Source organism: Heterodontus francisci, chromosome 3 (assembly GCF_036365525.1).
Source record: "Heterodontus francisci isolate sHetFra1 chromosome 3, sHetFra1.hap1, whole genome shotgun sequence".
Taxonomy (NCBI): Eukaryota; Metazoa; Chordata; class Chondrichthyes; order Heterodontiformes; family Heterodontidae; genus Heterodontus; species Heterodontus francisci.
In genome coordinates this window covers 11,896,567-11,917,271 of record NC_090373.1, presented here as the reverse complement: position 1 = coordinate 11,917,271, position 20,705 = coordinate 11,896,567, and the positions used below count along the sequence as shown (strand labels likewise).

The window sequence follows — 20,705 nt, the reverse complement described above, 5'->3', positions numbered from 1 at the left end:
TTTCATCTCATTGCTTTCATGCTGCTTTATTTGATTCTGTTAAATGTTGATCTTCTAAAGTAACTATTGGCTAATTCCTCCAATATGTCTCTTTACTTCACCAGAGCAGAAACATTTCATTTGAAGAGATATCAAGATTTATAAGACAAGAAGTTCACAGGGTTTTTGAAGGTAAGAAGGTAGTGGATTGAATTTCACCTGAGTTGATATCTACAAGGTTTACCAGCTCTGTATCACCCTTATTTCCACTGCCATAAATCTACATATTCTCTCACAATCACTCAAGAGGGAGCTTTATAACATCAGGATCTGACCTCAGTCAGAACAGCAGCCAGGACACTAAAATAGGCCTCAGCACCATCGGCTAAGGAGGAAGGCAATTACCCAGGTTCATGGATTAGTATAGACATCAGGCAAGGACAGGGACAGGCTCAGTTGTGATGCCATCCATGATAAATAACATGACAATTCTCAGGATTTGCCTAACACACAGGAACAGCGGTGGGCTCCACAGCCTCCCAAACCTATTCTGCCATTCAGTTACATCATAGCCTTTTCCGGGAGGGGGCTCCAGATTTTCGCTACCGCTAATGTGTGAGAAAATGCTTTTTGATTTTACTCCTGAATGGCCTGGCTCTAATTTTATGGTTTTGCCCCCTCGCTCCCCTTGCAATAGGGGAAATAGATTCTCTGTATTTGCCCTATTGAATCCCTTTATCATTTTAAAGACATCTTATAGCACCCCTTGATTTTGAAAGGTCTATACAACCTGTCCTCCTAATTTAACCCATTAAGCCCTGGTATCATTCTGATGAATTCCTTCCGAGGCCAATAAATCTTTCCTGTGGTTCAATGCCCGATACTGAACAGAGCAGTGGTGTCTGATGAAGGGTCTGTATAACTGAGGCTTTATTCTCTTGAGAGAATCTTCATCAGACCCCATCTGAAATATGTTTAGTTTTAGGCACCAAACCTCAGGAAAGATGTGTTGGCCTTGGAAGAGGCTACACTGCAGATTTGTCAGAATGGTATCTTGGCTTATAGGGTTAATTTATGAGGACCGGTTAGCTTTAATTCCCTTAAGTTTAGAAGATTGAGGGGGATCTAATTGAGGTATTTCAAGGGATTTGATAGGGTAGGTAGAGATAAACTATTTGCTGTTCCCACTATTTATCAAGCCGCCGCACTGTGTTCCCGTTCTTTATACTACCGCCACTCTGTGTTCCCACTATTTACCAAGCCGCCGGTCTGTGTTCCCGCTCTTTATCCTGCTGCCGCTCTGTGTTCCCGCTCTTTATACAGCCGCCGCTCTGTGTTCTTGTTCGTTATACTGCCGCCACTCTGTCTTCCCGCTCTTTAAACTGCCGCCACTCTGTGTTCCCGCTCTTTATAAAGCTGCCGCTCAGTGCTCCCGCTCTTCATACTGCCGCCACTCTGTGTTCCCGCTCTTTATACTGCCGCCGCTCAGTGTTCCCGCTCTTGATACTGCCACCGCTCTGTGTTCCCACTCTTTATACTGCTGCCGCTCAGTGTTCCTGCTCTTTATAAAGTTGTGACTCTGTGTTCCCACTCTTTATACTGCTGCCACTCTGTGTTCCCGCTCTTTATACTGCCGCCACTCTGTGTTCCCGCTCTTTATACTGCCGCCGCTCAGTGTTCCCGCTCTTGATACTGCCACCGCTCTGTGTTCCCACTCTTTATACTGCTGCCGCTCAGTGTTCCTGCTCTTTATAAAGTTGTGACTCTGTGTTCCCACTCTTTCTACTGCTGCCACTCTGTGTTCCCGCTCTTTATACTGCCGCCACTCTGTGTTCCCGCTCTTTATACAGCTGCAGCTCTGTGTTCCATCTCTTTAAACTGCCGCCACTCTGTGTTCCCGCTCTTTATACAGCTGCAGCTCTGTGTTCCCGCTCTTTATACAGCCGCCGCTCTGTGTTCCATCTCTTTAAACTGCCGCCACTCTGTGTTCCCGCTCTTTATACAGCCGCCGCTCTGTGTTCCCGCTCTTGATACTGCTGCCACTCTGTGTTCCCGCTCTTTATACTGCCGCCACTCAGAGTTCCCGCTCTTTATACAGCTGCTGCTCCGTGTTCCCGCTCTTGATAATGCTGCCGCTCTGTGTTCCCGCTCTTTATACTGCTGCCGCTCAGTGTTCCCGCTCTTTATACTGCCGCCACTCTGTGTTCCCGCTCTTTATACTGCCGGCACTCTGTGTTCCCGCTCTTTATACTGCTGCCGCGCAGTGTTCCTTTTCTTTATACTGCCATCGCTCTGTGTTCCCGCTCTTGATACTGCCGCCGCTCTGTGTTCCCGCTCTTTATACTGCCGCCGCTCAGTCTTCCCGCTCATTATCCGGCCGCCACTCTGTGTTCCCGCTCTTTATACAGCTGCCACTCTGTGTTCCCGCTCTTTATACAGCTGCCGCTCTGTGTTCCCGCTCTTTATACAGCTGCCGCTCTGTGTTCCTGCTCTTTATGCTGCCGCCACTCTGTGTTCCCGCTCTTTAAACTGCTGCCACTCTGTGTTCCCGCTCTTTATACTGCCGCCGCTCTGTGTTCCCGCTCTTTATACAGACGCCGCTCTGTGTTCTTGTTCATTATACTGCCGCCACTCTGTCTTCCCGCTTTTATACTGCCGCCACTCTGTGTTCCCGCTCTTTATACTGCTAACGCTCTGTGTTCCCGCTCTTTATACAGCTGCCGCTCTGTGTTCCTGCTCTTTATACTGCCGCCACTCTGTGTTCCCGCTCTTTAAACTGCCGCCACTCTGTGTTCCCGCTCTTTATACAGCTGCCACTCTGTGTTCCCGCTCTTTATACTGCCGCCACTCTGTGTTCCCGCTCTTTATACAGCCGCCGCTCTGTGTTCTTGTTCGTTATACTGCCGCCACTCTGTCTTCCCGCTCTTTAAACTGCCGCCACTCTGTGTTCCCGCTCTTTATAAAGCTGCCGCTCAGTGCTCCCGCTCTTCATACTGCCGCCACTCTGTGTTCCCGCTCTTTATACTGCCGCCACTCTGTGTTCCCGCTCTTTATACTGCCGCCGCTCTGTGTTCCCACTCTTTATACTGCCGCCGCTCAGTGTTCCCGCTCTTTATCCTGCCGCCGCTCTGTGTTCCCACTCTTGATACTGCCACCGCTCTATGTTCCCACTCTTTATACTGCTGCCGCTCAGTGTTCCTGCTCTTCATAAAGTTGTGACTCTGTGATCCCACTCTTTATACTGCTGCTGCTCTGTGTTCCCGCTCTTTCTACTGCTGCCGCTCTGTGTTCCTGCTCTTTATACTGCCGCCACTCTGTGTTCCCGCTCATTATACTGCTGCCGCTCTGTGTTCCCGCGCTTTCTACTGCTGCTGCTCTGTGTTCCCGCTCTTTATAAAGCTGCCGCTCAGTGTTCCCGCTCTTTATACTGCCGCCACTCTGTGTTCCCGATCTTTATACTGCCGCCAATCTGTGTTCCCGCTCTTTATACTGCCGCCACTCTGTGTTCCCGCTCTTTATACTGCTGCCGCTCAGTGTTCCTGCTCTTTATACTGCCACAGCTCTGTGTTCCCGCTCTTGATACTGCCGCCGCTCAGTGTCCCCGCTTTTATACTGCCGCCGCTCAGTCATCCCGCTCATTATCCTGCCGCCACTCTGTGTTCCCGCTCATTATACTGCCGCCGCTCTGTGTTCCTGCTCTTTATACTGCCGCCGCTCTGTGTTCCCGCTCATTATACTGCCGCCGCTCTGTGTTCCTGCTCTTTATACTGCCGCCACTCTGTGTTCTCGTTCATTATACTGCCGCCACTCTGTCCTCCTGCTTTTATACACCTACCGCTCTGTGTTCCCGCTCTTTATAAAGCTGCGACTCTGTGTTCCCGCTCTTTATACTGCTGCCGCTCTGTGTTCCCACTCTTTATACTGCTGCTGCTCTGTGTTCCCGCTCTTTCTGCTGCTGCCGCTCTGTGTTCCCGCTCTTTATACTGCCTCCACTCTGTGTTCCCGCTCTTTATACTGCTGCCGCTCGGTGTTCCTGCTCTTTCTGCTGCTGCCGTTCTGTGTTCCCGCTCTTTATGCTGCTGCCGCTCTGTGTTCCCACTCTTTATACAGCTGCTGCTCTGTGTTCCCGCTCTTTATAAAGCTGCCGCTCTGTGTTCCCGCTCTTTATACTGCTGCCGCTCTGTGTTCCCACTCTTTATACAGCTGCTGCTCTGTGTTCCCGCTCTTTATAAAGCTGCCATTCTGTGTTCCCACTCTTTATACAGCTGCCGCTCTGCGTTCCCGCAATTTATACCGATGCCGCTCTGTGTTCCCGCTCTTTATACCGCTGCCGCTCTGCGCTCCCGCTCTTCATACAGCAGCTGCTCTGTTTTCCCGCTCTTTATACAGCCGCCCCTCTGTGTTCCCGCTCTTTCTACAGCTGCCACTCTGTGTTCCCGCTCTTTATACTGCCGCCACTCTGTGTTCCCGCTCTTTATACAGCTGCCACTCTGTGTTCCCGCTCTTTATACTGCCGCCGCTCTGTGTTCCCGCTCTTTATACAGCCGCCGCTCTGTGTTCTTGTTCGTTATACTGCCGCCACTCTGTCTTCCCGCTTTTATACAGCTACCGCTCTGTGTTCCCGCTCTTTAAACAGCTGCCGCTCTGTGTTCCTGCTCTTTATACAGCCGCCGCTCTGTGTTCCCGCTCTTTATACTGCTGCCGCTCTGTGTTCCCGCTCTTTGTACTGCTGCTGCTCTGTGTTCCCGCTCTTTATACTGCTGCCGCTCTGTGTTCCCGTTCTTTGTACTGCTGCCGCTCTGTGTTCCCACTCTTTATATAGCTGCTGCTCTGTGTTCCCGCTCTTTATACTGCCGCCACTCTGTGTTCCCGCTCGTTAAACTGCCGCCACTCTGTGTTCCCGCTTTTTATACAGCCGCCGCTCTGTGTTCCCGATCTTTATACAGCCGCCGCTCTGTGTTCTCGTTCGTTATACTGCCGCCACTCTGTGTTCCCGCTCTTTATAAAGGTGTGACTCTGTGTTCCCGCTCTTTATAAAGGTGTGACTCTGTGTTCCCGCTCTTTAAACTGCCGCCACTCTGTGTTCCCGCTTTTTATACAGCCGCCGCTCTGTGTTCCCGCTCTTTATACAGCCGCCGCTCTGTGTTCTCGTTCGTTATACTGCCGCCACTCTGTGTTCCTGCTCTTTATACTGCCGCCGCTCTGTGTTCCCGCTCTTTATACTGCTGCCGCTCTGTGTTCCCGCTCTTTGTACTGCTGCTGCTCTGTGTTCCCGCTCTTTATACTGCTGCCGCTCTGTGTTCCCGTTCTTTGTACTGCTGCCGCTCTGTGTTCCCACTCTTTATATAGCTGCTGCTCTGTGTTCCCGCTCTTTATAAAGCTGCCGCTCAGTGCTCCCGCTCTTCATACTGCCGCCACTCTGTGTTCCCGCTCTTTATACTGCCGCCACTCTGTGTTCCCGCTCTTTATACTGCCGCCGCTCTGTGTTCCCACTCTTTCTACTGCCGCCGCTCAGTGTTCCCGCTCTTTATACTGCCGCCGCTCAGTGTTCCCACTCTTGATACTGCCACCGCTCTGTGTTCCCACTCTTTATACTGCTGCCGCTCAGTGTTCCTGCTCTTTATACTGCCGTCACTCTGTGTTCCCGCTCTTTATACAGCTGCCACTCTGTGTTCCCGTTCTTTATACTGCCGCCGCTCAGTCTTCCCACTCATTATCCTGCCGCCACTCTGTGTTCCCGCTCTTTATACAGCTGCAGCTCTGTGTTCCCGCTCTTTATACAGCCGCCGCTCTGTGTTCCATCTCTTTAAACTGCCGCCACTCTGTGTTCCCGCTCTTTATACAGCTGCCACTCTGTGTTCCCGCTCTTTATACAGCTGCCGCTCTGTGTTCCTGCTCTTTATACTGCCGCCACTCTGTGTTCCCGCTCGTTAAACTGCCGCCACTCTGTGTTCCCGCTTTTTATACAGCCGCCGCTCTGTGTTCCCGATCTTTATACAGCCGCCGCTCTGTGTTCTCGTTCGTTATACTGCCGCCACTCTGTGTTCCCGCTCTTTATAAAGGTGTGACTCTGTGTTCCCGCTCTTTATAAAGGTGTGACTCTGTGTTCCCGCTCTTTAAACTGCCGCCACTCTGTGTTCCCGCTTTTTATACAGCCGCCGCTCTGTGTTCCCGCTCTTTATACAGCCGCCGCTCTGTGTTCTCGTTCGTTATACTGCCGCCACTCTGTGTTCCTGCTCTTTATACTGCCGCCGCTCTGTGTTCCCGCTCTTTATACTGCTGCCGCTCTGTGTTCCCGCTCTTTGTACTGCTGCTGCTCTGTGTTCCCGCTCTTTATACTGCTGCCGCTCTGTGTTCCCGTTCTTTGTACTGCTGCCGCTCTGTGTTCCCACTCTTTATATAGCTGCTGCTCTGTGTTCCCGCTCTTTATAAAGCTGCCGCTCAGTGCTCCCGCTCTTCATACTGCCGCCACTCTGTGTTCCCGCTCTTTATACTGCCGCCACTCTGTGTTCCCGCTCGTTAAACTGCCGCCACTCTGTGTTCCCGCTTTTTATACAGCCGCCGCTCTGTGTTCCCGATCTTTATACAGCCGCCGCTCTGTGTTCTCGTTCGTTATACTGCCGCCACTCTGTGTTCCCGCTCTTTATAAAGGTGTGACTCTGTGTTCCCGCTCTTTATAAAGGTGTGACTCTGTGTTCCCGCTCTTTAAACTGCCGCCACTCTGTGTTCCCGCTTTTTATACAGCCGCCGCTCTGTGTTCCCGCTCTTTATACAGCCGCCGCTCTGTGTTCTCGTTCGTTATACTGCCGCCACTCTGTGTTCCCGCTCTTTATAAAGTTGTGACTCTGTGTTCCCACTCTTTATACTGCTGCTGCTCTGTGTTCCCGCTCTTTCTACTGCTGCCGCTCTGTGTTCCCGCTCTTTATACTGCCGCCACTCTGTGTTCCCGCTCTTTATACTGCTGCCGCTCTGTGTTCCCGCGCTTTCTACTGCTGCTGCTCTGTGTTCCCGCTCTTTATAAAGCTGCCGCTCAGTGTTCCCGCTCTTTATACTGCCGCCACTCTGTGTTCCTGCTCTTTATACTGCCGCCGCTCTGTGTTCCCGCTTTTTATACAGCCGCCGCTCTGTGTTCTCGTTCGTTATACTGCCGCCACTCTGTGTTCCCGCTCTTTATAAAGGTGTGACTCTGTGTTCCCACTCTTTATACTGCTGCTGCTCTGTGTTCCCGCTCTTTCTACTGCTGCCGCTCTGTGTTCCCGCTCTTTATACTGCCGCCACTCTGTGTTCCCGCTCTTTATACTGCTGCCGCTCTGTGTTCCCGCGCTTTCTACTGCTGCTGCTCTGTGTTCCCGCTCTTTATACTGCCGCCACTCTGTGTTCCTGCTCTTTATACTGCCGCCACTCTGTGTTCTCGTTCGTTATACTGCCGCCACTCTGTGTTCCCGCTCTTTATAAAGGTGTGACTCTGTGTTCCCACTCTTTATACTGCTGCTGCTCTGTGTTCCCGCTCTTTCTACTGCTGCCGCTCTGTGTTCCCGCTCTTTATACTGCCGCCACTCTGTGTTCCCGCTCTTTATACTGCTGCCGCTCTGTGTTCCCGCGCTTTCTACTGCTGCCGCTCAGTGTTCCCGCTCTTTATACTGCCGCCACTCTGTGTTCCTGCTCTTTATACTGCCGCCACTCTGTGTTCCCGCTCTTTATACTGCTGCCGCTCAGTGTTCCTGCTCTTTATACTGCCACAGCTCTGTGTTCCCGCTCTTGATACTGCCACCGCTCAGTGTCCCCGCTTTTATACTGCCGCCGCTCAGTCATCCCGCTCATTATCCTGCCGCCACTCTGTGTTCCCGCTCTTTGTACTGCCGCCGCTCTGTGTTCCCGCTCTTTATACTGCCGCCGCTCTGTGTTCCCGCTCATTATACTGCCGCCGCTCTGTGTTCCTGCTCTTTATACTGCCGCCACTCTGTGTTCCTGCTCTTTAAACGGCCGCCACTCTGTGTTCCCGCTCTTTATACAACTGCCACTCTGTGTTCCCGCTCTTTATACTGCCACCGCTCTGTGTTCCCGCTCTTTATACAGCCGCCACTCTGTGTTCTCATTCATTATACTGCCCCCACTCTGTCTTCCTGCTTTTATACACCTACCGTTCTGTGTTCCCGCTCTTTATAAAGCTGCGACTCTGTGTTCCCGCTCTTTATACTGCTGCCGCTCTGTGTTCCCACTCTTTATACTGCTGCTGCTCTGTGTTCCCGCTCTTTCTGCTGCTGCCGCTCTGTGTTCCCGCTCTTTATACTGCCTCCACTCTGTGTTCCCGCTCTTTATACTGCTGCCGCTCGGTGTTCCTGCTCTTTCTGCTGCTGCCGCTCTGTGTTCCCGCTCTTTATACTGCTTCCGCTCTGTGTTCCCACTCTTTATACAGCTGCTGCTCTGTGTTCCCGCTCTTTATAAAGCTGCCGCTCTGTGTTCCCGCTCTTGATGCTGCTGCCGCTCTGTGTTCCCACTCTTTATACAGCTGCTGCTCTGTGTTCCCGCTCTTTATAAAGCTGCCATTCTGTGTTCCCACTCTTTATACAGCTGCCGCTCTGCGTTCCCGCAATTTATACCGCTGCCGCTCTGTGTTCCCGCTGTTTATACCGCTGCCGCTCTGCGCTCCCGCTCTTCATACAGCAGCCGCTCTGTGTTCCCGCTCTTTATACAGCCGCCCCTCTGTGTTCCCGCTCTTTATACAACCGCCGCTCTGTGTTCCCGCTCTTTATAGAGCTGCTGCTCTGTGTTCCCGCTCTTTATACTGCCGCCGCTCTGTGTTCCCGCTCTTTATACAGCTGCCACTCTGTGTTCCCGCTCTTTATACAGCTGCCACTCTGTGTTCCCGCTCTTTATACTGCCGCCACTCTGTGTTCCCGCTCTTTATACAGCTGCCACTCTGTGTTCCCGCTCTTTATACTGCCGCTGCTCTGTGTTCCCGCTCTTTATACAGCCGCCGCTCTGTGTTCTTGTTCGTTATACTGCCGGCACTCTGTCTTCCCGCTTTTATACAGCTACCGCTCTGTGTTCCCGCTCTTTATACAGCTGCCGCTCTGTGTTCCTGCTCTTTATACAGCCGCCGCTCTGTGTTCTCGCTCGTTATACTGCCGCCACTCTGTCTTCCCGCTCTTTATACTGCTGCCGCTCGCTGTTCCCGCTCTTTGTACTGCTGCCGCTCTGTGTTCCCGCTCTTTATACTGCCGCCGCTCTGTGTTCCCGCTCTTTATACTGCCGCCACTCTGTGTTCCCGCTCTTTATCCTGCTGCCACTCGGTGTTCCCGCTCTTTCTACTGCTGCCGCTCTGTGTTCCCGCTCTTTGTACTGCTGCCGCTCTGTGTTCCCACTCTTTATACTGCTGCCGCTCTGTGTTCCCGCTCTTTATACTGCTGCTGCTCTGTGTTCCCGCTCTTTATAAAGCTGCCGCTCAGTGTTCCCGATCTTTATACTGCCGCCGCTCAGTCATCCCGCTCATTATCCTGCCGCCACTCTGTGTTCCCGCTCTTTATACAGCTGCCGCTCTGTGTTCCCGCTCTTTATACAGCCGCCGCTCTGTGTTCCCGCTCTTTATACAGCTGCCACTCTGTGTTCCCGCTCTTTAAACTGCCGCCGCTCTGTGTTCCCGCTCTTTATACAGCCGCCACTCTGTGTTCTCGTTCGTTATACTGCCGCCACTCTGTCTTCCTGCTTTTATACAGCTGCCGCTCTGTGTTCCCGCTCTTTCTAAAGCTGCGACTCTGTGTTCCCGCTCTTTCTACTGCTGCCGCTCTGTGTTCCCACTCTTTATACTGCTGCTGCTCTGTGTTCCCGCTCTTTCTGCTGCTGCCGCACTGTGTTCCCGCTCTTTATACTGCCGCCACTCTGTGTTCCTGCTCTTTATACTGCTGCCGCTCGGTGTTCCCGCTCTTTCTACTGCTGCCGCTCTGTGTTCCCGCTCTTTGTACTGTTGCCGCTCTGTGTTCCCACTCTTTATACAGCTGCTGCTCTGTGTTCCCACTCTTTATAAAGCTGCCGCTCTGTGTTCCCGCTCTTTATACTGCTGCCGCTCTGTGTTCCCACTCTTTATAAAGCTGCCACTCTGTGTTCCCACTCTTTATACTGCCACCGCTCTGCGTTCCCACTCTTGATACAGCTGCTGCTCTGTGTTCCCGCTCTTTATAAAGCTGCTGCTCTGTGTTCCCGCTCTTTATACTGCAGCCGCTCTCTGTTCCCGCTCTTTATACAGCCGACCCTCTGTGTTCCCGCTCTTTATACAGCCGCCGCTCTGTGTTCCCGCTCTTTATACAGCCGCCCCTCTGTGTTCACGCTCTTTATTCAGCCGCCGCTCTGTGTTCCCGCTCTTTATACAGCCGCCCATCTGTGTTCCCGCTCTTTATATAGCCGCCGCTCTGTGTTCCCACTCTTTATACAGCTGCTGCTCTGTGTTCCCGCTCTTTATACTGCAGCCGCTCTGTGTTCCCGCTCTTTATACAGCCGCCTCTCTGTGTTCCCGCTCATTGTACAGCCGCCGCTCTGTGTTCCCACTCTTTATACAGCTGCTGGTCTGTGTTCCCGCTCTTTATACTGCAGCCGCTCTGTGTTCCCGCTCTTTATACGGCCGCCTCTCTGTGTTCCCGCTCTTTATACAGCAGGCGCCCTGTGTTCCCGCTCTTTATACAGCCGCCTCTCTGTGTTCCCGCTCTTTATACAGCAGCCGCTCTGTGTTCCCGCTCTTTATACAGCCGCCTCTCTGTGTTCCTGCTCTTTATACAGCCGCCGCTCTGTGTTCCCGCTCTTTATAGAGCCGCCGCTCTGTATTCCCGCTCTTTATACTGCCGCTGCACTGTGTTCCCGCTATTTATACTACGGCTGCTCTGTCTCCTCATTCTTTATACTGCCGCTGCTCTGTGTTCCCGCTCTTTATACTGCCGCTGCTCTGTCTCCTCACTCTTTATACTGCCGCCACTCTGTGTTCCCGCTCTTTATACTGCAGCCATTCTGTGTTCCCGCTCTTTATACTGCCGCCGCTCAGTGTTGCCGCTCTTTATAACGCAGCCGCTCTGTGTTCCCGCTCTTTATACTGCCGCCGCTCTGTGTTCCCGCTTTTTAAACAGCAGCCGCCCAGTGTTGCCGCTCTTTATACTGCCGCCGCACTGTGTTCCCGCTCTTTATACTGCCGCCGCTCTGTGTTCCCGCTCTTTATACTGCCGCCGCTCTGTGTTCCCGCTCTTTATACTGCCGCCGCTCTGTGTTCCCACTCTTTATACTGCCGCCGCTCTGTGTTCCCGCTCTTTATACTGCCGCCGCTCTGTGTTCCCACTCTTTATACTGCCGCCGCCCAGTGTTGCCGCTCTTTATACAGCCGCCCATCTGTGTTCCCGCTCTTTATAAAGCCGCCGCTCTGTGTTCCCACTCTTTATACAGCTGCTGCTCTGTGTTCCCGCTCTTTATACTGCAGCCGCTCTGTGTTCCCGCTCTTTATACAGCAGCCGCTCTGTGTTCCCGCTCTTTATACAGCCGCCTCTCTGTGTTCCCGCTCTTTGTGTAGCCGCCGCTCTGTGTTCCCACTCTTTATACAGCTGCTGCTCTGTGTTCCCGCTCTTTATACTGCAGCCGCTCTGTGTTCCCGCTATTTATACAGCCGCCTCTCTGTGTTCCCGCTCTTTATACAGCAGCCGCTCTGTGTTCCCGCTCTTTATACAGCCGCCTCTCTGTGTTCCCGCTCTTTATACAGCAGCCGCTCTGTGTTCCCGCTCTTTATACAGCCGCCTCTCTGTGTTCCCGCTCTTTATACAGCCGCCGCTCTGTGTTCCCGCTCTTTATAGAGCCGCCGCTCTGTATTCCCGCTCTTTATACTGCCGCTGCTCTGTGTTCCCGCTATTTATACTGCCGCTGCTCTGTCTCCTCATTCTTTATACTGCCGCTGCTCTGTGTTCCCGCTCTTTATACTGCCGCTGCTCTGTCTCCTCACTCTTTATACTGCCGCCACTCTGTGTTCCCGCTCTTTATACTGCAGCCGCTCTGTGTTCCCGCTCTTTATACTGCCGCTGCTCAGTGTTCCCGCTCTTTATAACGCAGCCACTCTGTGTTCCCGCTCTTTATACTGCCGCCGCTCAGTGTTCCCGCTCTTTATAACGCAGCCGCTCTGTGTTCCCGCTCTTTATACTGCCGCCGCTCAGTGTTCCCGCTCTTTATAACGCAGCCACTCTGTGTTCCCGCTCTTTATACTGCCGCCGCTCTGTGTTCCCACTTTTTAAACAGCAGCCGCCCAGTGTTCCCGCTCTTTATACTGCCGCCGCTCAGTGTTCCCGCTCTTTATAACGCAGCCACTCTGTGTTCCCGCTCTTTATACTCCCGCCGCTCAGTGTTCCCGCTCTTTATAACGCAGCCTCTCTGTGTTCCCGCTCTTTATACTGCCGCTGCTCTGTGTTCCCGCTCTTTCTACTGCCGCCGCTCTGTGTTCCCGCTCTTTATGCTGCCGCCGCTCTGTGTTCCCGCTCTTTATACTGCCGCTGCTCTGTGTTCCCGCTCTTTATACTGCCGCCGCTCTGTGTTCCCGCTCTTTATACTGCCGCCGCTCTGTGATCCCGCTCTTTATACTGCCGCAGCTCTGTGTTCCCGCTCTTTATACTGCCGCCACTCTGTGTTCCCGCTCTTTATACTGCCGCCGCTCTGTGTTCCCACTCTTTATACAGCCGCCGCCCAGTGTTGCCGCTCTTTATACTGCCGCCGCTCTGTGTTCCCACTCTTTATACTGCCGCCGCCCAGTGTTTCCGCTCTTTATACTGCCGCCGCTCTGTGTTCCCGCTCTTTATACTGCTGCCGCTCTGTGTTCCTGCTCTTTATACTGCCGCCGCTCTGTGTTCCCACTTTTTAAACAGCAGCCGCCCTGTGTTCCCGCTCTTTATACTGCCGCCGCTCTGTGTTCCCGCTTTTTAAACAGCAGCCGCCCTGTGTTCCCGCTCTTTATACTGCCGCCGCTCTGTGTTCCCGCTTTTTAAACAGCAGCCGCCCAGTGTTCCCGCTCTTTATACAGCCGCCGCTCTGTGTTCCCACTCTTTATACTGCCGCCGCTCTGTGTTCCCGCTCTTTATACTGCCGCCGCTCTGTGTTCCCGCTTTTTAAACAGCAGCCGCCCTATGTTCCCGCTCTTTATACAGCCGCCGCTCTGTGTTCCCGCTCTTTATACTGCCGCCGCTCTGTGTTCCCGCTTTTTAAACAGCAGCCGCCCTATGTTCCCGCTCTTTATACAGCTGCCGCTCTATGTTCCCGCTCTTTATACAGCAGCCGCCCTGTGTTCCCGCTTTTTAAACAGCAGCCGTCCTGTGTTCCCGCTTTTTAAACAGCAGTCGCCCTGTGTTCCCGCTCTTTATACAGCCGCCGCTCTATGTTCCCGCTCTTTATACAGCCGCCGCTCTGTGTTCCCGCTCTTTATACTGCCGCCGCTCTGTGTTCCCGCTTTTTAAACAGCCGCCGCTCCGTGTTCCCACTCTTTATACAGCCGCCGCTCTGTGATCCCGCTCTTTATACTGCCGCCGCTCTGTGTTCCCACTCTTTATACAGCTGCTGCTCTGTGTTCCCGCTCTTTATGCTGCAGCCGCTCTGTGTTCCCGCTCTTCATACAGCAGCCGCTCTGTGTTCCCGCTCTTTATACAGCCGCCTCTCTGTGTTCCCGCTCTTTGTACAGCCGCCGCTCTGTGTTCCCACTCTTTATACAGCTGCTGCTCTGTGTTCCCGCTCTTTATACTGCAGCCGCTCTGTGTTCCCGCTCTTTATACAGCCGCCTCTCTGTGTTCCCGCTCTTTATACAGCCGCTGCTCTGTGTTCCCGCTCTTCATAGAGCCGCCGCTCTGGATTCCCACTCTTTATACTGCCGCTGCTCTGTGTTCCCGCTATTTATACTGCCGCTGCTCTGTCTCCTCATTCTTTATACTGCCGCTGCTCTGTGTTCCCGCTCTTTATACTGCCGCTGCTCTGTCTCCTCACTCTTTATACTGCCGCCACTCTGTGTTCCCGCTCTATATACTGCAGCCGCTCTGTGTTCCCGCTCTTTATACTGCCGCCGCTCAGTGTTCCCGCTCTTTGTAACGCAGCCACTCTGTGTTCCCGCTCTTTATACTGCCGCCGCTCTGTGTTCCCGCTTTTTAAACAGCAGCCGCCCAGTGTTGCCGCTCTTTATACTGCCGCCGCTCTGTGTTCCCGCTCTTTATACTGCCGCCGCTCTGTGTTCCCGCTCTTTATACTGCCGCCGCTCTGTGTTCCCGCTCTTTATACTGCCACCGCTCTGTGTTCCCGCTCTTTATACTGCCGCCGCTCTGTGATCCCGCTCTTTATACTGCCGCCGCTCTGTGTTCCCGCTCTTTATACTGCCGCCGCTCTGTGTTCCCGCTCTTTATACTGCCGCCACTCTGTGTTCCCACTCTTTATACTGCCGCCGCCCAGTGTTGCCGCTCTTTCTACTGCCGCCGCTCTATGTTCCTGCTCTTTATACTGCCGCCGCTCTGTGTTCCCACTTTTTAAACAGCAGCCGCCCTGTGTTCCCGCTCTTTGTACAGCCGCCGCTCTGTGTTCCCACTCTTTATACAGCTGCCGCTCTGTGTTCCCGCTCTTTATACTGCAGCCGCTCTGTGTTCCCGCTCTTTATACAGCCGCCTCTCTGTGTTCCCGCTCTTTATACAGCAGCCGCTCTGTGTTCCCGCTCTTTATACAGCCGCCTCTCTGTGTTCCCGCTCTTTATACAGCCGCTGCTCTGTGTTCCCTCTCTTTATACAGCTGCCGCTCTGTGTTCCCTCTCTTTATACAGCCGCTGCTCTATGTTCCCTCTCTTTATGCAGCCGCTGCTCTGTGTTCCCTCTCTTTATACAGCCGCTGCTCTGTGTTCCCGCTCTTTATACAGCCGTCCATCTGTGTTCCCTCTCTTTATACAGCCGCTGCTCTGTGTTCCCACTCTTTATACTGCCGCTGCTCTGTGTACCCGCTCTTTATACTACAGCCGCTCTGAATTCCTGCTCTTTATACTGCCGCCACTCTGTGTTCCCGCTCTTTATACTGCAGCCGCTCTGTGTTCCCGCTCTTTATACTGCCGCCACTCAGTGTTCCCGCTCTTTATAACGCAGCCACTCTGTGTTGCTGCTCTTTATACTGCCGCCACTCTGTGTTCCCGCTTTTTAAACAGCAGCCGCCCAGTGTTGCCGCTCTTTATACTGCCGCCGCTCTGTGTTCCCGCTCTTTATGCTGCCGCCGCTCTGTGTTCCCGCTCGTTATACTGCCGCCGCTCTGTGTTCCCGCTCTTTATACTGCCGCCGCTCTGTGTTCCCGCTCTTTATACTGCCACCGTTCTGTGTTCCCACTTTTTAAACAGCAGCCGCCCTGTGTTCCCGCTCTTTATACTGCCGCCGCTCTGTGTTCCCGCTTTTTAAACAGCAGCCGCCCTGTGTTCCCGCTCTTTATGCTGCCGCCGCTCTATGTTCCCGCTCTTTATACTGCCGCCGCTCTGTGTTCCCGCTTTTTAAACAGCAGCCGCCCTGTGTTCCCGCTCTTTATACTGCCGCCGCTCTATGTTCCCGCTCTTTATACTGCCGCCGCCCTGTGTTCCCGCTTTTTAAACAGCAGCCGCTCTGTGTTCCCGCTCTTTACACAGCTGCCGCTCTGTGTTCCCGCTCTTTATACAGCCGCCGCTCTGTATTCCCACTCTTTATACTGCCGCCGCTCTGTGTTCCCGCTTTTTAAACAGCAGTCGCCCTGTGTTCCCGCTCTTTATACTGCCGCCGCTCTGTGTTCCCGCTCTTTATACTGCCGCCGCTCTGTGTTCCCGCTCTTTATACAGCCGCCGCTCTGTGTTCCCGCTCTTTATACAGCCTCCGCACTGTGTTCCCGCTCTTTATACAGCCGCCGCTCTGTGTTCCCGCTCTTTATACAGCCGCCGCTCTGTGTTCCCGCTCTTTATACAGCCGCCGCTCTGTGTTCCCGCTCTTTATACAGCCGCCGCTCTGTGTTCCCGCTCTTTATACAGCCGCCGCTCTGTGATCCCGCTCTTTATACTGCTGCCGCTCTGTGATCCCGCTCTTTTTACTGCCGCCGCTCTGTGTTCCCGCTCTTTATACAGCCGCCGCTCTGTGTTCCCGCTCTTTATACAGCTGCTGCACTGTGTTCCCGCTCTTTATACAGCCGCCGCTCTGAGTTCCCGCTCTTTATTCAGCCGCCGCTCTCAGTTCCCTTTCTTTATAACGCAGCCACTCTGTGTTCCTGCTCTTTATACTGCCGCCACTCTGTGTTCCCGCTTTTTAAACAGCAGCTGCCCAGTGTTGCCGCTCTTTATACTGCCGCCGCTCTGTGTTCCCGCTCTTTATGCTGCCGCCGCTCTGTGTTCCCGCTCTTTATACTGCCGCCGCTCAGTGTTCCCGCTCTTTATAACGCAGCCACTCTGTGTTCCCGCTCTTTATACTGCCGCCGCTCTGTGTTCCCACTTTTTAAACAGCAGCCGCCCAGTGTTCCCGCTCTTTATACTGCCGCCGCTCAGTGTTCCCGCTCTTTATAACGCAGCCACTCTGTGTTCCCGCTCTTTATACTCCCGCCGCTCAGTGTTCCCGCTCTTTATAACGCAGCCTCTCTGTGTTCCCGCTCTTTATACTGCCGCTGCTCTGTGTTCCCGCTCTTTCTACTGCCGCCGCTCTGTGTTCCCGCTCTTTATGCTGCCGCCGCTCTGTGTTCCCGCTCTTTATACTGCCGCTGCTCTGTGTTCCCGCTCTTTATACTGCCGCCGCTCTGTGTTCCCGCTCTTTATACTGCCGCCGCTCTGTGATCCCGCTCTTTATACTGCCGCAGCTCTGTGTTCCCGCTCTTTATACTGCCGCCACTCTGTGTTCCCGCTCTTTATACTGCCGCCGCTCTGTGTTCCCACTCTTTATACAGCCGCCGCCCAGTGTTGCCGCTCTTTATACTGCCGCCGCTCTGTGTTCCCACTCTTTATACTGCCGCCGCCCAGTGTTGCCGCTCTTTATACTGCCGCCGCTCTGTGTTCCCGCTCTTTATACTGCTGCCGCTCTATGTTCCTGCTCTTTATACTGCCGCCGCTCTGTGTTCCCACTTTTTAAACAGCAGCCGCCCTGTGTTCCCGCTCTTTATACTGCCGCCGCTCTGTGTTCCCGCTTTTTAAACAGCAGCCGCCCTGTGTTCCCGCTCTTTATACTGCCGCCGCTCTGTGTTCCCGCTTTTTAAACAGCAGCCGCCCAGTGTTCCCGCTCTTTATACAGCCGCCGCTCTGTGTTCCCACTCTTTATACTGCCGCCGCTCTGTGTTCCCGCTCTTTATACTGCCGCCGCTCTGTGTTCCCGCTTTTTAAACAGCAGCCGCCCTATGTTCCCGCTCTTTATACAGCCGCCGCTCTGTGTTCCCGCTCTTTATACTGCCGCCGCTCTGTGTTCCCGCTTTTTAAACAGCAGCCGCCCTATGTTCCCGCTCTTTATACAGCTGCCGCTCTATGTTCCCGCTCTTTATACAGCAGCCGCCCTGTGTTCCCGCTTTTTAAACAGCAGCCGTCCTGTGTTCCCGCTTTTTAAACAGCAGTCGCCCTGTGTTCCCGCTCTTTATACAGCCGCCGCTCTATGTTCCCGCTCTTTATACAGCCGCCGCTCTGTGTTCCCGCTCTTTATACTGCCGCCGCTCTGTGTTCCCGCTTTTTAAACAGCCGCCGCTCCGTGTTCCCACTCTTTATACAGCCGCCGCTCTGTGATCCCGCTCTTTATACTGCCGCCGCTCTGTGTTCCCACTCTTTATACAGCTGCTGCTCTGTGTTCCCGCTCTTTATGCTGCAGCCGCTCTGTGTTCCCGCTCTTCATACAGCAGCCGCTCTGTGTTCCCGCTCTTTATACAGCCGCCTCTCTGTGTTCCCGCTCTTTGTACAGCCGCCGCTCTGTGTTCCCACTCTTTATACAGCTGCTGCTCTGTGTTCCCGCTCTTTATACTGCAGCCGCTCTGTGTTCCCGCTCTTTATACAGCCGCCTCTCTGTGTTCCCGCTCTTTATACAGCCGCTGCTCTGTGTTCCCGCTCTTCATAGAGCCGCCGCTCTGGATTCCCACTCTTTATACTGCCGCTGCTCTGTGTTCCCGCTATTTATACTGCCGCTGCTCTGTCTCCTCATTCTTTATACTGCCGCTGCTCTGTGTTCCCGCTCTTTATACTGCCGCTGCTCTGTCTCCTCACTCTTTATACTGCCGCCACTCTGTGTTCCCGCTCTTTATACTGCAGCCGCTCTGTGTTCCCGCTCTTTATACTGCCGCCGCTCAGTGTTCCCGCTCTTTGTAACGCAGCCACTCTGTGTTCCCGCTCTTTATACTGCCGCCGCTCTGTGTTCCCGCTTTTTAAACAGCAGCCGCCCAGTGTTGCCGCTCTTTATACTGCCGCCGCTCTGTGTTCCCGCTCTTTATACTGCCGCCGCTCTGTGTTCCCGCTCTTTATACTGCCGCCGCTCTGTGTTCCCGCTCTTTATACTGCCACCGCTCTGTGTTCCCGCTCTTTATACTGCCGCCGCTCTGTGATCCCGCTCTTTATACTGCCGCCGCTCTGTGTTCCCGCTCTTTATACTGCCGCCGCTCTGTGTTCCCGCTCTTTATACTGCCGCCACTCTGTGTTCCCACTCTTTATACTGCCGCCGCCCAGTGTTGCCGCTCTTTCTACTGCCGCCGCTCTATGTTCCTGCTCTTTATACTGCCGCCGCTCTGTGTTCCCACTTTTTAAACAGCAGCCGCCCTGTGTTCCCGCTCTTTGTACAGCCGCCGCTCTGTGTTCCCACTCTTTATACAGCTGCCGCTCTGTGTTCCCGCTCTTTATACTGCAGCCGCTCTGTGTTCCCGCTCTTTATACAGCCGCCTCTCTGTGTTCCCGCTCTTTATACAGCAGCCGCTCTGTGTTCCCGCTCTTTATACAGCCGCCTCTCTGTGTTCCCGCTCTTTATACAGCCGCTGCTCTGTGTTCCCTCTCTTTATACAGCTGCCGCTCTGTGTTCCCTCTCTTTATACAGCCGCTGCTCTATGTTCCCTCTCTTTATGCAGCCGCTGCTCTGTGTTCCCTCTCTTTATACAGCCGCTGCTCTGTGTTCCCGCTCTTTATACAGCCGTCCATCTGTGTTCCCTCTCTTTATACAGCCGCTGCTCTGTGTTCCCACTCTTTATACTGCCGCTGCTCTGTGTACCCGCTCTTTATACTACAGCCGCTCTGAATTCCTGCTCTTTATACTGCCGCCACTCTGTGTTCCCGCTCTTTATACTGCAGCCGCTCTGTGTTCCCGCTCTTTATACTGCCGCCACTCAGTGTTCCCGCTCTTTATAACGCAGCCACTCTGTGTTGCTGCTCTTTATACTGCCGCCACTCTGTGTTCCCGCTTTTTAAACAGCAGCCGCCCAGTGTTGCCGCTCTTTATACTGCCGCCGCTCTGTGTTCCCGCTCTTTATGCTGCCGCCGCTCTGTGTTCCCGCTCGTTATACTGCCGCCGCTCTGTGTTCCCGCTCTTTATACTGCCGCCGCTCTGTGTTCCCGCTCTTTATACTGCCACCGTTCTGTGTTCCCACTTTTTAAACAGCAGCCGCCCTGTGTTCCCGCTCTTTATACTGCCGCCGCTCTGTGTTCCCGCTTTTTAAACAGCAGCCGCCCTGTGTTCCCGCTCTTTATGCTGCCGCCGCTCTATGTTCCCGCTCTTTATACTGCCGCCGCTCTGTGTTCCCGCTTTTTAAACAGCAGCCGCCCTGTGTTCCCGCTCTTTATACTGCCGCCGCTCTATGTTCCCGCTCTTTATACTGCCGCCGCCCTGTGTTCCCGCTTTTTAAACAGCAGCCGCTCTGTGTTCCCGCTCTTTACACAGCTGCCGCTCTGTGTTCCCGCTCTTTATACAGCCGCCGCTCTGTATTCCCACTCTTTATACTGCCGCCGCTCTGTGTTCCCGCTTTTTAAACAGCAGTCGCCCTGTGTTCCCGCTCTTTATACTGCCGCCGCTCTGTGTTCCCGCTCTTTATACTGCCGCCGCTCTGTGTTCCCGCTCTTTATACAGCCGCCGCTCTGTGTTCCCGCTCTTTATACAGCCTCCGCACTGTGTTCCCGCTCTTTATACAGCCGCCGCTCTGTGTTCCCGCTCTTTATACAGCCGCCGCTCTGTGTTCCCGCTCTTTATACAGCCGCCGCTCTGTGTTCCCGCTCTTTATACAGCCGCCGCTCTGTGTTCCCGCTCTTTATACAGCCGCCGCTCTGTGATCCCGCTCTTTATACTGCTGCCGCTCTGTGATCCCGCTCTTTTTACTGCCGCCGCTCTGTGTTCCCGCTCTTTATACAGCCGCCGCTCTGTGTTCCCGCTCTTTATACAGCTGCTGCACTGTGTTCCCGCTCTTTATACAGCCGCCGCTCTGAGTTCCCGCTCTTTATTCAGCCGCCGCTCTCAGTTCCCTTTCTTTATAACGCAGCCACTCTGTGTTCCTGCTCTTTATACTGCCGCCACTCTGTGTTCCCGCTTTTTAAACAGCAGCTGCCCAGTGTTGCCGCTCTTTATACTGCCGCCGCTCTGTGTTCCCGCTCTTTATGCTGCCGCCACTCTGTGTTCCCGCTCTTTATACTGCCGCCGCTCTGTGTTCCCGCTCTTTATACTGTCGCCGCTCTGTGTTCCCGCTCTTTATACTGCCGCCGCTCTGTGTTCCCGCTCTTTATACTGTCGCCGCTCTGTGTTCCCTCTCTTTATACTGCCGCC

The 20,705-nt window shown here is 53.8% G+C and overlaps 1 protein-coding gene across 4 annotated transcripts in view; it reads left to right on the top strand.

The window, feature by feature from the left end:
* LOC137354371 (collagen alpha-1(XIX) chain-like) overlaps nt 1-20,705 on the top strand; it is a 655,592-nt gene that overhangs the window by 588,897 nt on the left and 45,990 nt on the right. For all 4 annotated transcript variants that reach the window (XM_068020137.1, XM_068020135.1, XM_068020134.1 and 1 more), the window contains one exon: nt 105-171. In XM_068020137.1, the coding sequence (XP_067876238.1) occupies nt 105-171 (67 nt within the window). The remainder of the gene's footprint in view (nt 1-104; nt 172-20,705) is intronic.